Raw genomic sequence first — 15966 nt, forward strand, 5'->3', positions numbered from 1 at the left:
ATCGCACACTGCTTGTCTTTAAATACTGCTGATATAAAGATGCCTTATTGCCACACACAGCCTGCAATTGAAATCTGTGGGTCTATTTGAAGTGAACTGACATAACATTTTAAGTGTGCACACTAGCTTGGATTCTGTTCATATGTCTCTGTTTTTTTTTTTTTTTTTATAATGGCTCCTTTCAGATTTAGAGTCTGAGTGTGACGAGTTCTACGATGCTCCCACCAGCCCTGTTGAGGATTTGCCTTTCTTTGAGGATTCCGGTGGATCTGTTGCCAGGTCTAGCAGCATGAGAAAGAAGAAGTTGGTGAAACAGGAAACTCTGAAAAACATGACAGAATTTCAAATGAGATTTGAGGTTCCAGTGGTAAGTCTTTCACTTTGTCTTTCAAAATTGTACTTCATTATTACTTATGGGGACGATTTCATGGTACTTAAAATGTACCTCAAATGTTGTGGCATGTGATGACCTGTGTGTTCTCTTGACTGGTTCTGTAATGGCAGTGGCAGTTTAGTTGCCCTGAACTAGTTTGGACAGGTTACAGGATGTTGCTGTGGCTTCCAGGGACCAGGTCTGCCCTGCTGAGCAATTGGGGGCTGCAGCAAGACAGTATAGCATCTCCTTGAAGGCAGCCAGTCAGAGGACTGCTGAAATTAAGTAAATCCCCCAGATTTCGTTGTAGGTATATTATGGAAAATCCATTCTCTCAATACAGCCTTTCTACACTTCAACAGCACTAGCTCTATTCAAACCTTCGTATTAATAAGAAATGTTTGGAATGTATTTAGTGCAATGGTACCTGAACCTAAGTAGAACATAATGGTATAAAACGTGTATGGACAGTACCAATCCTACCAGTGGCGTAGCTAAGGAGCTGTGGGCCCCGATGCAAGTTTTACATTGGGGCACCCTAAGCACTCTCTATATATAACAATTGATATGGCGCACCAAAACCTGCCAATGGCAACTACAGTATCAGAGGTGCAAGAAGGGGATGGGGAACAGCCTACAGGGGGCTGGAGGAAGTACCAGGTAAGAATAAATGCTTGTCTTTGTTTTATCTCAGATATACTTTAACTGCCTAACAACTGCTCCACGCCAATTGGCATGAGCAGCGCGGCAGCCCCATGGAAATTGCATGCGCACGCATCCCCACGGCGATCACCGCTAGGGACTGTTAGACGTCTAATAACTCTGTACAGCGCTGCGATCTAAGGCAGAGCTGTTCTGTGGATAGCCATGTGACACGGCTGTCCCCTCTGTAGGCAGGGAAGTGATCCGCTGTCATAGGCTGAAGCCTATGACAGACGATCACGGTGATTGGCTGGCGGGGGGAGGGAGGGATACAAAAAAAACCCCGTAATTTTATTTAAAAATAGACACAAATATTTCTAAAAAATAAACATCCTGGGAGTGATCATAGCCCACCAACAGAAAGCTCTGTTGATGGGCAGAAAAGGAGGGAGGAATCACTTGTGTGCTGAGTTGTATGTCCCTGCAGCGAGCCCTTAAAGCTGCAGTGGCCTATTTTGTAAAAAATGGCCTGGTCACTAAGGGGGTTTAAAGAGAACCAGAGATGAATAAAAAAAAAGCTTTTATACATACCTGGGGCTTCCTCCAGCCCCATACGCACGGATCGCTCCCACTCCGCCGTCCTCCGCTGCCTGTATCCGCCAGTACCGGGTCCCGTCATTTCCGCTAGTCGGCCGGCGGGCGCGGGCAATTGTCCGCATCACAGGGGCTCCCTCCTTATCCTTATGCGTGCGGAGCCTTACTGGGCAGCCGCATGTGTAAGGGTATGGAGGGAGCCCCTGTGTGTGCGGACAATTGGTCGCGTCCGCCGGAAGTGACGGGACCCGGTACCGGCGATAGAGGAAGCGGATGATTGCGACGTGGGAGCGATCCGGGCTTATGGGGCTGGAGGAAGCCCCAGGTATGTATGAAATCTTTTTTTTTTTTTACTGTCCTTCCTCTCTGGTTCCCTTTAAGACCGCGGACCTCAGGAGGTTAAGAATGAAAGGCTCTAAATGCATTTGGACTGTAAGGTAGAGGTCAATAATCTCCTGCTTTGCTGAGAAAAACCACGTTTGAGTGCAGGGAACAGATAAAAAGTTCAATACTTGGAGACTTCATGTGTATGGGAGCTACATAAACATAAAAAAAAAAAAAAAATCTGCATCTTTAAAGTTAGATTTCTAACGATTAAAATCAAAATAAGACTGGCATTCCAGGTAAATACTGTTTAGGATTAGGACCATAGATACAGTGGTTAACCTTAAAGTAAACCCAAGGTGAGAGTCTTATGGAGGCTACCATATTTGTTTCCTTTTAACCAATACCAGTTGCCTGGCAGCCCTGCTGATCTATTTGGCTGCAGTAGTGTCTGAATCACACCAGAAACAAGCATGCAGCTAATCTCGCCAGATCTGACAATAATGTCAGAAACTGCTGATCTGCTGCATGCTTGTTCAGTGTCTATACCTAAAGTATTAGGCCTAGTGCACACCAGAGCGTTTCGGCTGCGGTTTGCGATCCGCTTGCGGGTGCGGATCCGCTTGGGTAATGTATTTCAATGGGCTGGTGCACACCAGAGCGGGAGGCGTTTTGCAGAAACGCATACTCCCGGGCTGCTGCAGATTTTGGATTGCGGATGCGTTTCTGCCTCATTGTTAAGTATAGGAAAAACGCAAACTGCTCTGAAAAATGGCACTTCAGAGCAGTTTGCCAGGCGTTTTTTGTTACAGTAGCTGTTCAGTAACAGCTTTACTGTAACAATACATGAAATCTACTACACCAAAAACTCTTCCCAAAACCGCAAAATGCTAGGTGAAACGCTACATCAAAATAAGAAAAAGCGTTTCAAAATCTGCTAGCATTTTGCGGATCTGCTAGCGTTTTTTGGTGTGCACCAGGCCTTAGAGGCAGAGGATCAGCAGGACAGCCAGGCAACTGGTATTGCTTTAAAGGAAATAAATATGGCAGCCTCCATATAAATCTCACCCTCAAGTTCACTTAAAATGTGGGCTCATTCACACGACAAGAGCTTTTCTAAGCGCTTTCGTAATTTGAAAAGCTCTTGCTAATGTTATCCTATGTATGTGTTCACACTGGAGCTATGTAGTTTTGTAAAAATCCCCCATAGCATGACATTAGCAAGAGTTTTTAAAATCTCTAGCGTTTAAAAAGCTCTTGTAGTGTGAATCAGCCCTAAGCGTTTATTTTCACTTTTGTTTTTTATGCAGCCAGGAAATAAAAAGGTTGTTTTCTCCCCGCACAGGTGGTATTTGCATTATGTAGTATATCTGAAGATACAGAGAAAACGGTTCTGCAGATGGAAGTTTTGGGTTTGGGCACAGAACTCAATATTCGAACCTTTGATATGTCAGCAAATGCCTTCCTGAAAGAGATTTCCTTAAAATGTCCACAGTATACAGGTATATTTTCTCTATCACTATTGTCTAAGTTCACAACTAAATCACAGAAATTAGTCAGTATTGTTGTAAATGTGGCAAGGCTGAAATAGAATAGTCTTTTATTTTTACATATTGTATTTAGGGCTCATTCACACTACAGACTGTATACACGAACGCAATTTCGTGTATGCGTTGCCATCGTGCGGCCAACGCACAGAATACACATTGTGGTGCGATAGGAGCGCAGACGTTGGCAGCCAACCCTATAGGAGAATGTGTGCGTTGTGCGATTAGATGTTCCCAGAAGCATTACGTCGTAACGCATGGGAACGCACACCTGTAATTGAATGGTAACATGAAAGTCTATGGACTTTCATGTTGCCATGTAGATCGTACACGATGTGCTTTGCGTCAAAACTGACAGCGCAGCCCTAACTGTATCCTGAAATTTTGATGCACACTTTTCTGTATGAAGAGCTTCCCTCTCCCACTTGACTATGATTGTTTCTCGAGCCTCTTTATCTAGCAGAGTCAGATAAATGCAGCTCTAAATTTTCTTGTAATTGTCTCTCACCTAAAAGCTTTTTACACACGCTACATGATGGCCAATAACGTCTGCCTCTGCCAAGAATCTAACGTGTACAACAGCCCCTGATTTTCTCCTTGGCCAGTGATCAGCCTGGTTGATCTATTCGATGCTCTCCTTACTGGCCTCGCCTGCCACGGGACGTTACTTCCGTGCTGCTCTGTCAGCCCTTGCATAGCAACAGAACATGTCCACTAGCCTGTAGCATCACACGCTTTATGGACCTGAACCTGTTTTATATGCTCCTGTACTGCCTGATGAGGCGGGACTGTTGACCGCGAAACGCGTTGCGATTTTATGGAGCTGTGAATAAATTGTATATTTTTTACTCTGCATTTGAGTATATGTCCACTACCAGAGGGAGGCAAGTCCACCTCGACTTCCCTTTTTTTAATCATTTTTAGAACATTGTTTTACTCTGCTTGGCGCCTCTGTTCGTACATATTACAGCACGATTAAGTCCACCCCTGGTGGAGGGGTTCTTTCCCCATTTTCCTATCTACAGAGAGCGACTTTTATACCTGAGTGGGGTCAGGTACTAATACTCCCCACCTGCCTGTCAAGTGGTTGCCTGATGGTAACCAACCTTTGTGAATATAAGAACCTTTGACATTACATTATATATTGAGCTTACCAGACAATATTGCACTATTGGGCTCTTGGTGTCCTCTGTTTTGTTTTTACAAGTATTTTTGTGATAGTGGCATTTTCAGTGGATTATTTTCATGTCATATATGTAAATAATGACTTTGATTAATCTTTCTCATTCTCTTTTTTTGAAGATGATGAAAATAAGCCAGTTTACCTGATCACAACCCTTGATAATACTACAGACGATCTCTTACTAATGGAGTACATAAAGGTTGTAATCTGTGTTAGAAAAGCATTTGTGCTTTAGCATGCATTGTACTTTTTTTCTTGATGTTTGGTATTGTTTTATCCTCATACAGGCAGACATAAATGGACCAGAATTTAAAACTACATATAAAAATACTGAACAGCTAATTAAGGTATGTATGTATCAACTGCTGGATATGCAGTATAATGTTTATAGACATATTGTGCATTGATGGTTGTAAACTCTAGCTGGTCTTGGTTCAGCAGTCATCATCAAAAGTCAGCTATTCAAGACAAATAGTTCAGCTAACCTTCTTACAAGCTGAAAGAATACTTCCTACATATAAGAGCCTACTAGTACTCTGTGGCAGCCAATGACTGCACATTTATTTGCATCATAAATGCCAGGCAACATCCCATGCATGTGTACATCTCCTAATCTACAGAGCCTTTTCCTGGAGAACCTGTAAACAATGTCTGTAAGAAATTCCATCTTCTTGTTGGTCTTTGGAAAGTGTACTAGTTTAACCACCCTGGCGTTCTGATTAAATCGCCAGGGTGGCTGCGGGAGGGTTTTTTTTAAATAAAAAAAAAACTATTTCATGCAGCCAACTGAAAGTTGGCTGCATGAAAGCCCACTAGAGGGCGCTCCGGAGGCGATCTTCCGATCGCCTCCGGCGCCCAGAATAAACAAGGAAGGCCGCAATGAGCGGCCTTCCTTGTTTTGCTTATATCGTCGCCATAGCGACGAGCGGAGTGACGTCATCGACGTCAGCCGACGTCGTGACGTCAGCCGCCTCCGATCCAGCCCTTAGCGCTGGCCGGAACTTTTTGTTCCGGCTACGCTGGGCTCAGGCGGCTGGGGGGACCCTCTTTCGCCGCTGCTCGCGGCGAATCGCCGCAGAGCGGCGGCGATCAGGCAGCACACGCGGCTGGCAAAGTGCCGGCTGCGTGTGCTGCTTTTTATTTCATTAAAATCGGCCCAGCAGGGCCTGAGCGGCAGCCGCTGGCGGTGTTGGACGAGCTGAGCTCGTCCAGACCGCTCAGCTGGTTAAGGGCACAGCACTTTTTTTTGTAGGAGACCAGGATTCAAATCCCGGAGCCAGTACCTAGCCAGTAATGACTCCTTGGGTAAGACTCGCTAGCACTCCAGGGTGGCAAACTAAGCACTCCCCAAGTAGCTTCAGCTTTCATTTTTTTTTTTGTCAAAAGTTAGCAGAAATGGAAACTTTTCTTAATTTATTTTTTGTCACAAACTGTCATTTTCCGCTAACTTGTGACAAAAAATTAAATCTTCTATGAACTCACTATGCCTCTTAGTGAATACTTTGGGATGTCTTCTTTCCAAAATGGGGCCATTTGGGGGGTATTTATACTATCCTGGAATTCTAGCACCTCATGAAACATGACAGGTGCTCAGAAAAGTCAGAGATGCTTCAAAGTGGGAAAATTCACTTTTTGCACCATAGTTTGTATACGCTATAACTTTTACCCAAACCAATAAATATACACTTATTGGATTTTTTTTTTTATCAAAGACATGTAGCACAATAAATTTATACAAAAATTTATATAGAAATTTAGCAAGACTAATCCTATTTACATCAACTCATAGAAGCATGGAGAGCATCTCATTCTGATACACCTCTCTAGAGATGGGCATTGAGATGATAATCATTCCAGTTTCCATGCAAAATCTATGTTGCTCGGAACTGGACCAATAAAAATCCTCAGGTAGTGCATTTGGTTGGTCCACTTCCAAGTGTGCATAATATTTACATGCAAGTCTGAGTAATTTGCATCTAACTGACCATTTCTACTCTCAGGCCTCGTTCATATCATTTAGCGCAGATGGCTGTGTGATCGGAACGCAACGCGTCCGATCGCACGCCATCTGCGCTGCGCTGCAGATCCCATTCATTACAATCAATGGGATCTGTGCTGCGATTCCCAAAAATGCGTGCAGCACGCAATAGCACAATTACGCTGCTGCTCAGCGCATATGATGGGAACGGTAGAAGGGCTGTCTATGCCTTTCTACCGTTCTTACGTGTCGCACACTATACGCGCTGCCAAAAATGCGCACGGCATCGCGTATAGTCTGAACGAGCCCTTATTATTCAAATAAAGTGATAATATAACATTTAACACAATAAAAAAAATGTATTTCCCATAGAGAAATGCGGAAATTGTTGTTAAAAATACAAGCTTCTAAACGGTTAAAACTTGTCTGTAGTGGACAACAAAGACCACCTCGCTAAGAATCTAGCTGGAATCCAGCATGTCTGCCTGACATCCGGCATGCCCAAGCAGAACCTCAAGTGCCTTGTTCTCCCCGATCACCCTTCCCACTGGAAAGTGATACATTGTCATCCCTCCACCTCTTCCATAGCAACATTCATCGCTAGCCTGCAGGGTACTTTATTAAGGTGCACCAGTTAAAGCTGTATCATAGTGGGTGTTGAATCACACATGTAACAAGTATTTATATAGTTTCAAAGCGCGTAAGTTGCTGTAAATATGTATTTTACCTTTTGATTTGAGCACATGAATATTCTTTAACATATAACATACAAAGCATTGTACTATTTAGTTAATGTTAAATATGGGATTTGTTGTTTAAAAACAAAGTCTTTTGGAGACCAGAATAAATCATTTTAAAGATGTGGTTGTTTAATTAAGCATTATTGATCTTCCATGAATATTCAAAAATAAATCAATAAAGGTACAAATCTTAGTTACATTATAAATAATTACAAAATATAAACAAATTGATTGCTGAGTAATCTGTAGGTATATTAATAAAGGCGTATTGTTCTTGTGTGTGTGTGCGTGCGTGCGTAAGGCTGAAGGAAGAAAGACTGACTGCTGACTCCCGCCTAAAACTCCTTACATACAAAATGGGAGGGTCCCATAGTATAACACGATGCTATCTGTGATTGGTCTAATTAAATAATGCTATAGTCTCTATTGGTTGACTACTAAACCTAGCTGCTTCAATTAACTGTTCATTTATCACAAAGAGAGCACATGTTCCATTCTGGCTGAAACCAGAACTGGCAGTCTTCTGATATGCCTTGGCCAGAGATAATGAGAAACATCTGTTTGACCATAGCTGCTTCTTCCACTATGGGGGGATGGTTAGCCTGTACATTCCAAGTGAGGGGGGTAGTTCATAGACATCATAGACCAAGCCTTATGTTAAATTCCCACTAAAGCCTAGTACTCCTAACCTAAATAATTAAAGATTTCTTTTCAATCAAGCTTATCAATATCACATATATAATTGATCTATAGTTTTGATATCTCAATCGCGTCACAGCCAATATAGATAATTCTCCTTCTCATCACAGCAGGGCCCTAGCTATGTAGAGAGCTCAAATCATCAAATATTTAGATTACTTGATTAAAATCTCAAAACAACTTATTACAGTTAATATCTATTTTCTTGAATAACGCTTATGAAATCAAACCAATATTTATATACTTTAAAGAGACTCTGTAACCTCAAAAACATTCCCTGGGGCGTACTCATCTCGGGTGGGGGAAGCCTCCGGATCCTAATGAGGCTTCCCACGCCGTCCTCTGTCCCACGGGGGTCTCGCTGCAGCCCTCCGAACAGCCGGCGACAGACCCGACTGTAAAATCAATATTTACCCCTTTGCTGGCTCCAGCGGGGGCGCTGTGGCTGCTTTCCGCTCCGAACTACACGGAAATACCCGATCTCAGTCGGGTCCGCTCTACTGCGCAGGCGCCGGAAACTTGCGCCTGCGCAGTAGAGCAGACCCGACGGCGATCGGGTATTTCCGTGTAGTTCGGAGCCGACAGCCGTCAGAGCGCCTGCGCAGGAGCCGAGAAGGTAAATAATGACGTCATCTTGTACGGAGGGCTGCAGCGAGACCCCCGTGGGACAGAGGACGGCGTGGGAAGCCTCATTAGGATCCGGAGGCTTCCCCCACCCGAGGTGAGTACCCCCCAGGGGATCTTTTGATGTTACAGATCCTCTTTAACTAGTACAGTAATAGAATGAAATGTAGTGTCTGACCAACCCTAAAAAGGACCACTATCGCGAAAAATTTTAAAATTTTAAATACATGTAAACATATACAAATAAAAAGTACATTTCTTCTAGAGTAAAATGAGCCATAAATGTATTTCTCCTATGTTGCTGTCACGTGCAGTAGGTAGTAGAAATCTCACAGAACTGATAGGATTTGAACTAGTCCATCTCTTCATGGGGGATTCTCAGCAAGGCTTTTAATTTTTATAAATACATTCCCTGAAAAGGATTTATAAAATGCTGGCCAGCCTTCCTGCTCGCTGCACACTTTTTTGGCAGTTGGACAGAGCAACTGCCATTCACGAAGTGCTTCTGAAACTAAACAAAACCCTGAGAATCCCCCATGAGGAGATGGACTAGTCCAAAACCTGTTGGTTCTGTCAGATTTTTACTGCCTACTGTAAGTGACAGCAACATAGGAGAAAAGTAATTTATGGCTATTTTTACTCAGGAAGAAATGTACTTCTTATTTGTATGTGTTTATATGTATTTTAAATGTTATGATTTTCGCAGTAGTGGACCTTTAAAGAAAGCCTGGGACTAAGGGAAAGAAAAAAAATGTATGTAAGCCTTGGGCTTCATCCAGCCCCCTTCAGGCTGATCAGTCCCTCGCAGTCTTCCCAGGCTGGCTGGATCCCTCTGCTTGGTGGCTCGGTAATTCCGCCAGTCAGCGCAGGCGCAGTCTGGCTGCACACACTCCCCCATTGTGCTCTCGTCGCTGGGAGAATTCTGCGCCTACACAGTACTATTGCACAGGTGCAGAACTCTCCTGGCGGAATTACCAGGCCACCTAGCCGAGGATCCAGGCAGCCTGGGAAGATGGCAAGGGACCGGTCAGCCTCGAGGGGCTGGAGAAAGCCCCAGGTATGTGTACATTTTTTCTTTAACTCATCTCAGGTACACTTTTTAAAGCACACCTGAGTCACCTGATTACCTGTAAAATAAAAACCTATTACCTGATCAGGGAGGATAGCTGGATCAGGTAGTGTCGATTACTGACGCTCCCCACCACATTATAGCTTAGTTTCGCTATGAAAAAAAAGAATGGCCACTACCCTGGGTGCATGACACTGCACTGAGCTCTATGGTTCTCATATCAGAGCACAGAGAGGAGTGGAAAGGGCATGGGAGATGCTGTAGAGGGGTATAGGAGATGCTGTGGAGTTGCGGAGAAAGACTAGAGGATGTCAGTAGATTTTGGAGGGGGGGGCAACCAAGAGAAGGGGGGAGCAGAGATCGGCACCGAGGGGACACAGAGGCATGTCATTAAGAAGGGTACATGCCTCTTTGTCGCATTTTAACTGTTCAAATCTGCCTTGGATACAATTTAAAGCTAGATAGACTTTATAAATAGTAAAAAAAAGAAAAACTAAAAAGATTTATATCTATTGGCTTCGTTTCATGTAGGTGAACTTCTCATCTCTGGATGTCCATCTCCACACTGAAGCTCTACTGAATACAATTAACTTTCTTAACAACCTCATGCCACAGTCTGAAAACAAGGAAACTGCACCACCTGTGGAAGATGCAGAGGAAGAGAAAAAGGAGGAGCAAAAAAAGAAAATTTGTAAGCTAACCATGTCCAGTGTAAAATTTGAAGAAATGATTTTCAATGTTTACAAATAGAGCTTAAAGAGACACTGAAGCGAAAATAAAAATATGATATAGCAAATTGGTTGTGTACTATGAATAATTACTAGAACATTAGCAGCAAAGAAAATATTCTCATACTTTTATTTTCAGGTATATGGTGTTTTTTCTAACATTGCATCATTCTATAATATGTGCAGATTACACAACACTCAGCATTCAAAATGAGTCTTTCAGGGCAGTCTGTGAAGTAATGACCTCTCCTCTAGCAGAGGAAAAGTAAATAGTCCAGGAACAGTTGAGATAATAAAAGTCAGATAACAGCCCTCTCCACGACTAACTTAGTCGGAGAGCTTAATGGCTTGTTTGCATAGAGATAACAACTGGAGTTTCTCAACTCTTCCTGTACTGGAAACAATTACACTGATGTATCTGATCTTAATGTTTTATTTCTTAGCTGTGTTACACATACAAATCATAATATTTTTTTTTTCGCTTCAGTGTCTCTAACCACTTCAGCCTTCAGTGTTGTTTCACCTTATGCATCTGAACAACTTTCACCTCCCTTTCATTCACCAATAACTTTATCACTACTTATCACAATGAAATGATCTATAGCTTGTTTTTTTCCACAACCATTTAGACTTTCTTTGGGTGATAAATTTTGCTAAGAATTTTTTTTATTATAAATCCATTTTAACAGGAAGATTAAGAAGAAATGGGGAAAAAAATCATTATTTCTCAGTTTTTGGCCATTATAGTTTTAAAATAATACATGCTACCGTAATTAAATTCCATGTATTTTATTTTCCCATTTGTCCCGGTTATTACACTATTTAAATTATGTCCCTATCACAATGTATGGCGCTGATATTTTATTTGGAAATAAAGGTGCATTTTTTCAGTTTTGCGTCAAGCCTATAATTTAAAAAATGACAGTAATATACTTTACTACATACATATTAAAAAAAAAAAAGTTCAGTCCCTAAGGTAACTAGTTATGAATTTTTTTTTAAAAAACATTTTCTTACAAAAAAAATTGTGCACCTATCGGGGAGTGTGGGAGGTAAGGGGCTAATTTTAAAAGTAAAAAAAGTCATTATCTGTAAATTTTTATTTCCAGATGTAATTTTACTATTTGGCAACAAGATGTCCTCGCAGCTCACTTCTAAATGCGTAGTATTACTACGCAATATGGAAGTGATGCGAAGATGAGACAGTAGGGGCTTTGTGAAAGACGAAGCAGTCTCTTTGACGGTGTCGGTCTTTCATATAGGGACTTAGATCAATCAATGGGAACTTTGTTCTCATTCATTGATCTCCAGGCTAACGGAAGGCGGTGGGAGCGCACGCGGGACCACGCGAGAACGCAAACCCCAGGCAGCGTCAGTAGTGTAGTTTAAGGTTAAGTCAAAATGTTTGGTAGTAGTCAAGTCTTTAATAGAATTAGACTTATTTTACAATATAACTTGTTTTTGAATGCTGTATATGTGTTTATGCATGCTTTATATTCTCTGATTGCAGCGCTAAAAAAGTCGAAATATGAGGATGTTGTAAACCTTCACGTGTTTGCTGAATTATCCTGCTTCCGTGTTTATATTCGTCAACAGAAATGTAAAATATCAGAAATAAGCATAGAAGGTAAAGTACCACATATTTAACCTGAATCTTATCTATAGCTATGGGAATGAATGAGTAATTAGATAAGTTAAGACACTTTCTTTATATGGCAGTACTGTTATCATGTGTGCTTGGCCAGACTGGATAGCAATCTCACATCTGTGTGCTCCCTTCCTACACAGGTAATTCTGTGCTGCCAGAACACTTGAATATTCACCTTTTACAAATAATGGCATTCTAGAATTTTTCCCCATGAGAAGCTGGTGTCTTTTTCATGTCTGCAGAGTTTTTTTTTTCTCTTTGTGGCATTAACGGGACAGCTGAGCTCACTATTTCTTGATATTTTTCAAGAAAACACAAAGATAAAAACACACATTAGAATTTAGCCTTATAGGGTTCCTGTAACCTTAAAAAAAGAAAGAAAAAAAGTTACTTGCCTCAGGGGCACCTTGTTTACCGCATATCGCGGCCATTATAAAAGCCAGGATTTATGGCAAAGGTGGAAAATTTTGGCAGTGGCCTCCGTGCACCCACATTTCCTTCCTTTGTCCCCTAATTGAAGCTTTTATAATAGGCACCTGTGGCAGCTTTGTTTTTTCTGAAAGGACTCCTGCAACCTTTTTTCCTGTTTCTAATGATAAAGCTTTCAAGCAAACCAGTCACCACAATTCCGAATCTAGTTAGTTCTGAGGCAAGTTTTGGTTCAGCACTAGTAAATTCTGCTCATCCTAGACCGAAAAAGTGACAAGTGAAGTTTGTGTCACATCTGTATTCTGTATTCATGAGTTTCACTGATGATGCAATCCTATTTTTGTTTTACAGAAACGCTTTCTTAAAGCGGATCCGACATGAAAAACTAACTATAACAAGTATATTGTCTGTATATCTTATCTATAGTTTAGATAGTTTACACAGCAAATCTAGCTGCAAACAGCTTTAATAGAATATGATTAGTTCTTCCTGTGATACAATGACAGCAGCCATGTTGTTTGTAAACATTACACAGAGGCAGGCTTATCTGCTTCTTGAGCAAAAAAACCTACCCCCCCCCCCCCTTTCCTCCTCCCCTCTGTTTCTAAAATCTCTGGCTAGTAATACCTCCCCCTCCTGCCCAGACTGAGCTCCCATGAGCCCTTGCTACTGTCTGAAAGTGCCTTGGCTCACTGAAAACCTGTAGGAGTGGCTTGTTTAGTTTATAGGGAAATAGAGTATTAAAACAAAAAAGTAATTGGCTTGAGGAATGCCCTATAAACAATAGAAAAGGAACACAATTATGCAATGAGTAAAAGTTCATCTCGATCCACTTTAATACAGTACAGAGTTTACCTTTAATCCCATGTTTGTTTGTTTGTTTTTTAAATGTAGGTCTTGATGCTGAAGTAACAATGAAGAAGTCGTCAACAGAAGTTCTAGCGAAATTGAAAAATATTGTTGTTTTAGATTCGGACTGCGATGCTCTGTATAAAAAGGTATATTAGTTATTTTATTACACATTTAAAGGGACAACTACCTTATACTGCATCAAAAAAGCTGTGTCAATAATTGTTCCTCAGTTAGGTAAGCAATTCAGTGCCCCTACAACAGTCTAGGGGCAGTTTGGTGGGAGACAGTTAACCTTAAAGAGGAACTCCAGTGAAAATAATGTAATAAAAAAAAGTGCTTCATTTTTACAATAATTATGTGTAAGTGATTTACCGTATTTTTCGGACCATAAGACGCACTTTTTTTCTCCCAAAGAGAGGGGGAAAATATTGGTGCGTCTAATGGTCCGAATGTGCCCAAACAGACCTGCCTCCCCTAAAGAAGTGGTAGTGGAACATTCCGATCTGCTTGTCGGCAATGTCCCCAGGCATTTAGTTTGCTTTCCCCTGGCTCCTCCAGGCTGTTTATGCAGATACAGTATTTCTGCCCCCGGTGTCCATAGAGCTGCCCCCGGTGTCCATAGAGCTGCCCCCGGTGTCCATAGAGCTGCCCCCGGTGTCCATAGAGCTGCCCCCGGTGTCCACAGAGCTGCCCCCGGTGTCCATATGTCGGCTTCCTCGAGCGCTGTCCCTAATCCCCTCTGTCCCGTCTGGCTCTGTGAAGTGTGAGGCTTACCCCATAACGCCGATATGAGTATCGGTAATCCTCGTTGTAAAGCCGCTGAAGAGCTCGCGCTCGCAGTCAAAGTACCGGTAATTCCCTCTTCACTTCCGCATTAGTGACGTATGCGGAAGTGAAGAATGAATTACCGGTACTTTGACTGCGAGCGTGAGCTCTTCAGCGGCTTTACAACGAGGATTACCGATACTCATATCGGCGTTATGGGGTAAGCCTCACACTTCACAGAACCAGACGGGACAGAGGGAATTAGGGACAGCGCTCGAGGAAGCCGACATGAGGACACCGGGGGCAGCTCTATGCGCACCGGGGGCAGCTCTGTGGACACCAGGGGCAGCTCTATGGACACCGGGGACAGCTCTATGGACACCGGGGACAGCTCTATGGACACCGGGGACAGCTCTATGGACACCGGGGACAGCTCTATGGACACCGGGGACAGCTCTATGGACACCGGGGACAGCTCTATGGACACCGGGGACAGCTCTATGGACACCGGGGACAGCTCTATGGACACCGGGGGCAGCTCTATGGACACCGGGGGCAGCTCTATGGACACCGGGGGCAGCTCTATGGACACTGGGGGCAGCTCTATGGACACTGGGGGTCAGCTCTATGGAAACTGGGGGCAGCTCTATGGACACCTGGGGCAGCTAAATGGACACCTGGGGCGGCTAAATAGACACCTGGGGCAGCTAAATGGACACCTGGGGCAGCTAAATGGACACCTGGGGCAGCTAAATGGACACCTGGGGCAGCTAAATGGACACCTGGGGCAGCTAAATGGACACCTGGGGCAGCTAAATGGACACCTGGGGCAGCTAAATGGACACCTGGGGCAGCTAAATGGACACCTGGGGCAGCTAAATGGACACCTGGGGCAGCTAAATGGACACCTGGGGCAGCTAAATGGACACCTGGGGCAGCTAAATGGACAACTGGGGCAGCTAAATGGACACCTAGGGCAGCTATGTGGACAACTGGGGCAGCTATATGGACACAGGGGCAGAGATGATGCACATCAGGCACATATAAGGACACATGGAGCACATATGACACAGGGGGCAGAGATAATGACACGGGGAAAGGATAAGGACACAGGGAGCACATATGGGGACAGAGAAGGACACAAGCAGGGTAGAAGAGGACAGCAAGGAGACACTAAAAGTACAAAGGGATCACGGACAAAAGGGGGACATAATAATTAAGGTTGGAAGAAGACCCACAAGATGCCCCTGCACCATGGATGCACCAGGTTTTCGTATATATTTTTTTTCCTGGTTTTTGTCCTTTAAACCTAGGTGCGTCTTATGGTCCGGAGCGTCTTATGGTCCGAAAAATACGGTAGTCAGTGTCTGCCCATTGTAAAATATTTTGAATCCTTGATTTATATTCTGACATTTATCACATGGTGACATTTTTACTGCTGGCAAGTGATGTAGCTGCTGCTTGCTGTTTTGGCAGTTGGAAACAGCTGTAAACAGCTATTTCCCACAATGCAACAGGGTTCACAGACAGGAAACTGCCAAGAGTATGTACTCATAATTTCTTTGTGGGCGGGGTTTCACCACAATATCAGCCATACAGTGCCCACTGATGGACTGTTTGTGAAAAGGAATAGATTTCTCATGTAAAAGGGGGTATCCGCTACTGATTGGGATAAAGTTCAATTCTTGGTCGAAGTTTCTCTTTAAAGTTTTTTTTTTTTTTTTTTTTTTTTTTTTTACTTTTTGGAGGAATCTCGCATATATACGAGGAG

General features: G+C 43.0%; 1 protein-coding gene across 1 annotated transcript in view; it reads left to right on the forward strand.

Annotated features, from left to right (window-relative positions):
- VPS13A (vacuolar protein sorting 13 homolog A) overlaps window positions 1–15966 on the forward strand; it is a 192671-nt gene that overhangs the window by 96034 nt on the left and 80671 nt on the right. Inside the window, exons 25-31 of the mRNA XM_068236705.1 lie at window positions 186–367; window positions 3279–3435; window positions 4783–4862; window positions 4951–5010; window positions 10305–10464; window positions 12012–12128; window positions 13473–13576. Coding sequence (XP_068092806.1) covers window positions 186–367; window positions 3279–3435; window positions 4783–4862; window positions 4951–5010; window positions 10305–10464; window positions 12012–12128; window positions 13473–13576 — 860 coding nt within the window. The remainder of the gene's footprint in view (window positions 1–185; window positions 368–3278; window positions 3436–4782; window positions 4863–4950; window positions 5011–10304; window positions 10465–12011; window positions 12129–13472; window positions 13577–15966) is intronic.

Source organism: Hyperolius riggenbachi, chromosome 1, assembly GCF_040937935.1.
Source record: "Hyperolius riggenbachi isolate aHypRig1 chromosome 1, aHypRig1.pri, whole genome shotgun sequence".
Classification (NCBI taxonomy): domain Eukaryota; kingdom Metazoa; phylum Chordata; class Amphibia; order Anura; family Hyperoliidae; genus Hyperolius; species Hyperolius riggenbachi.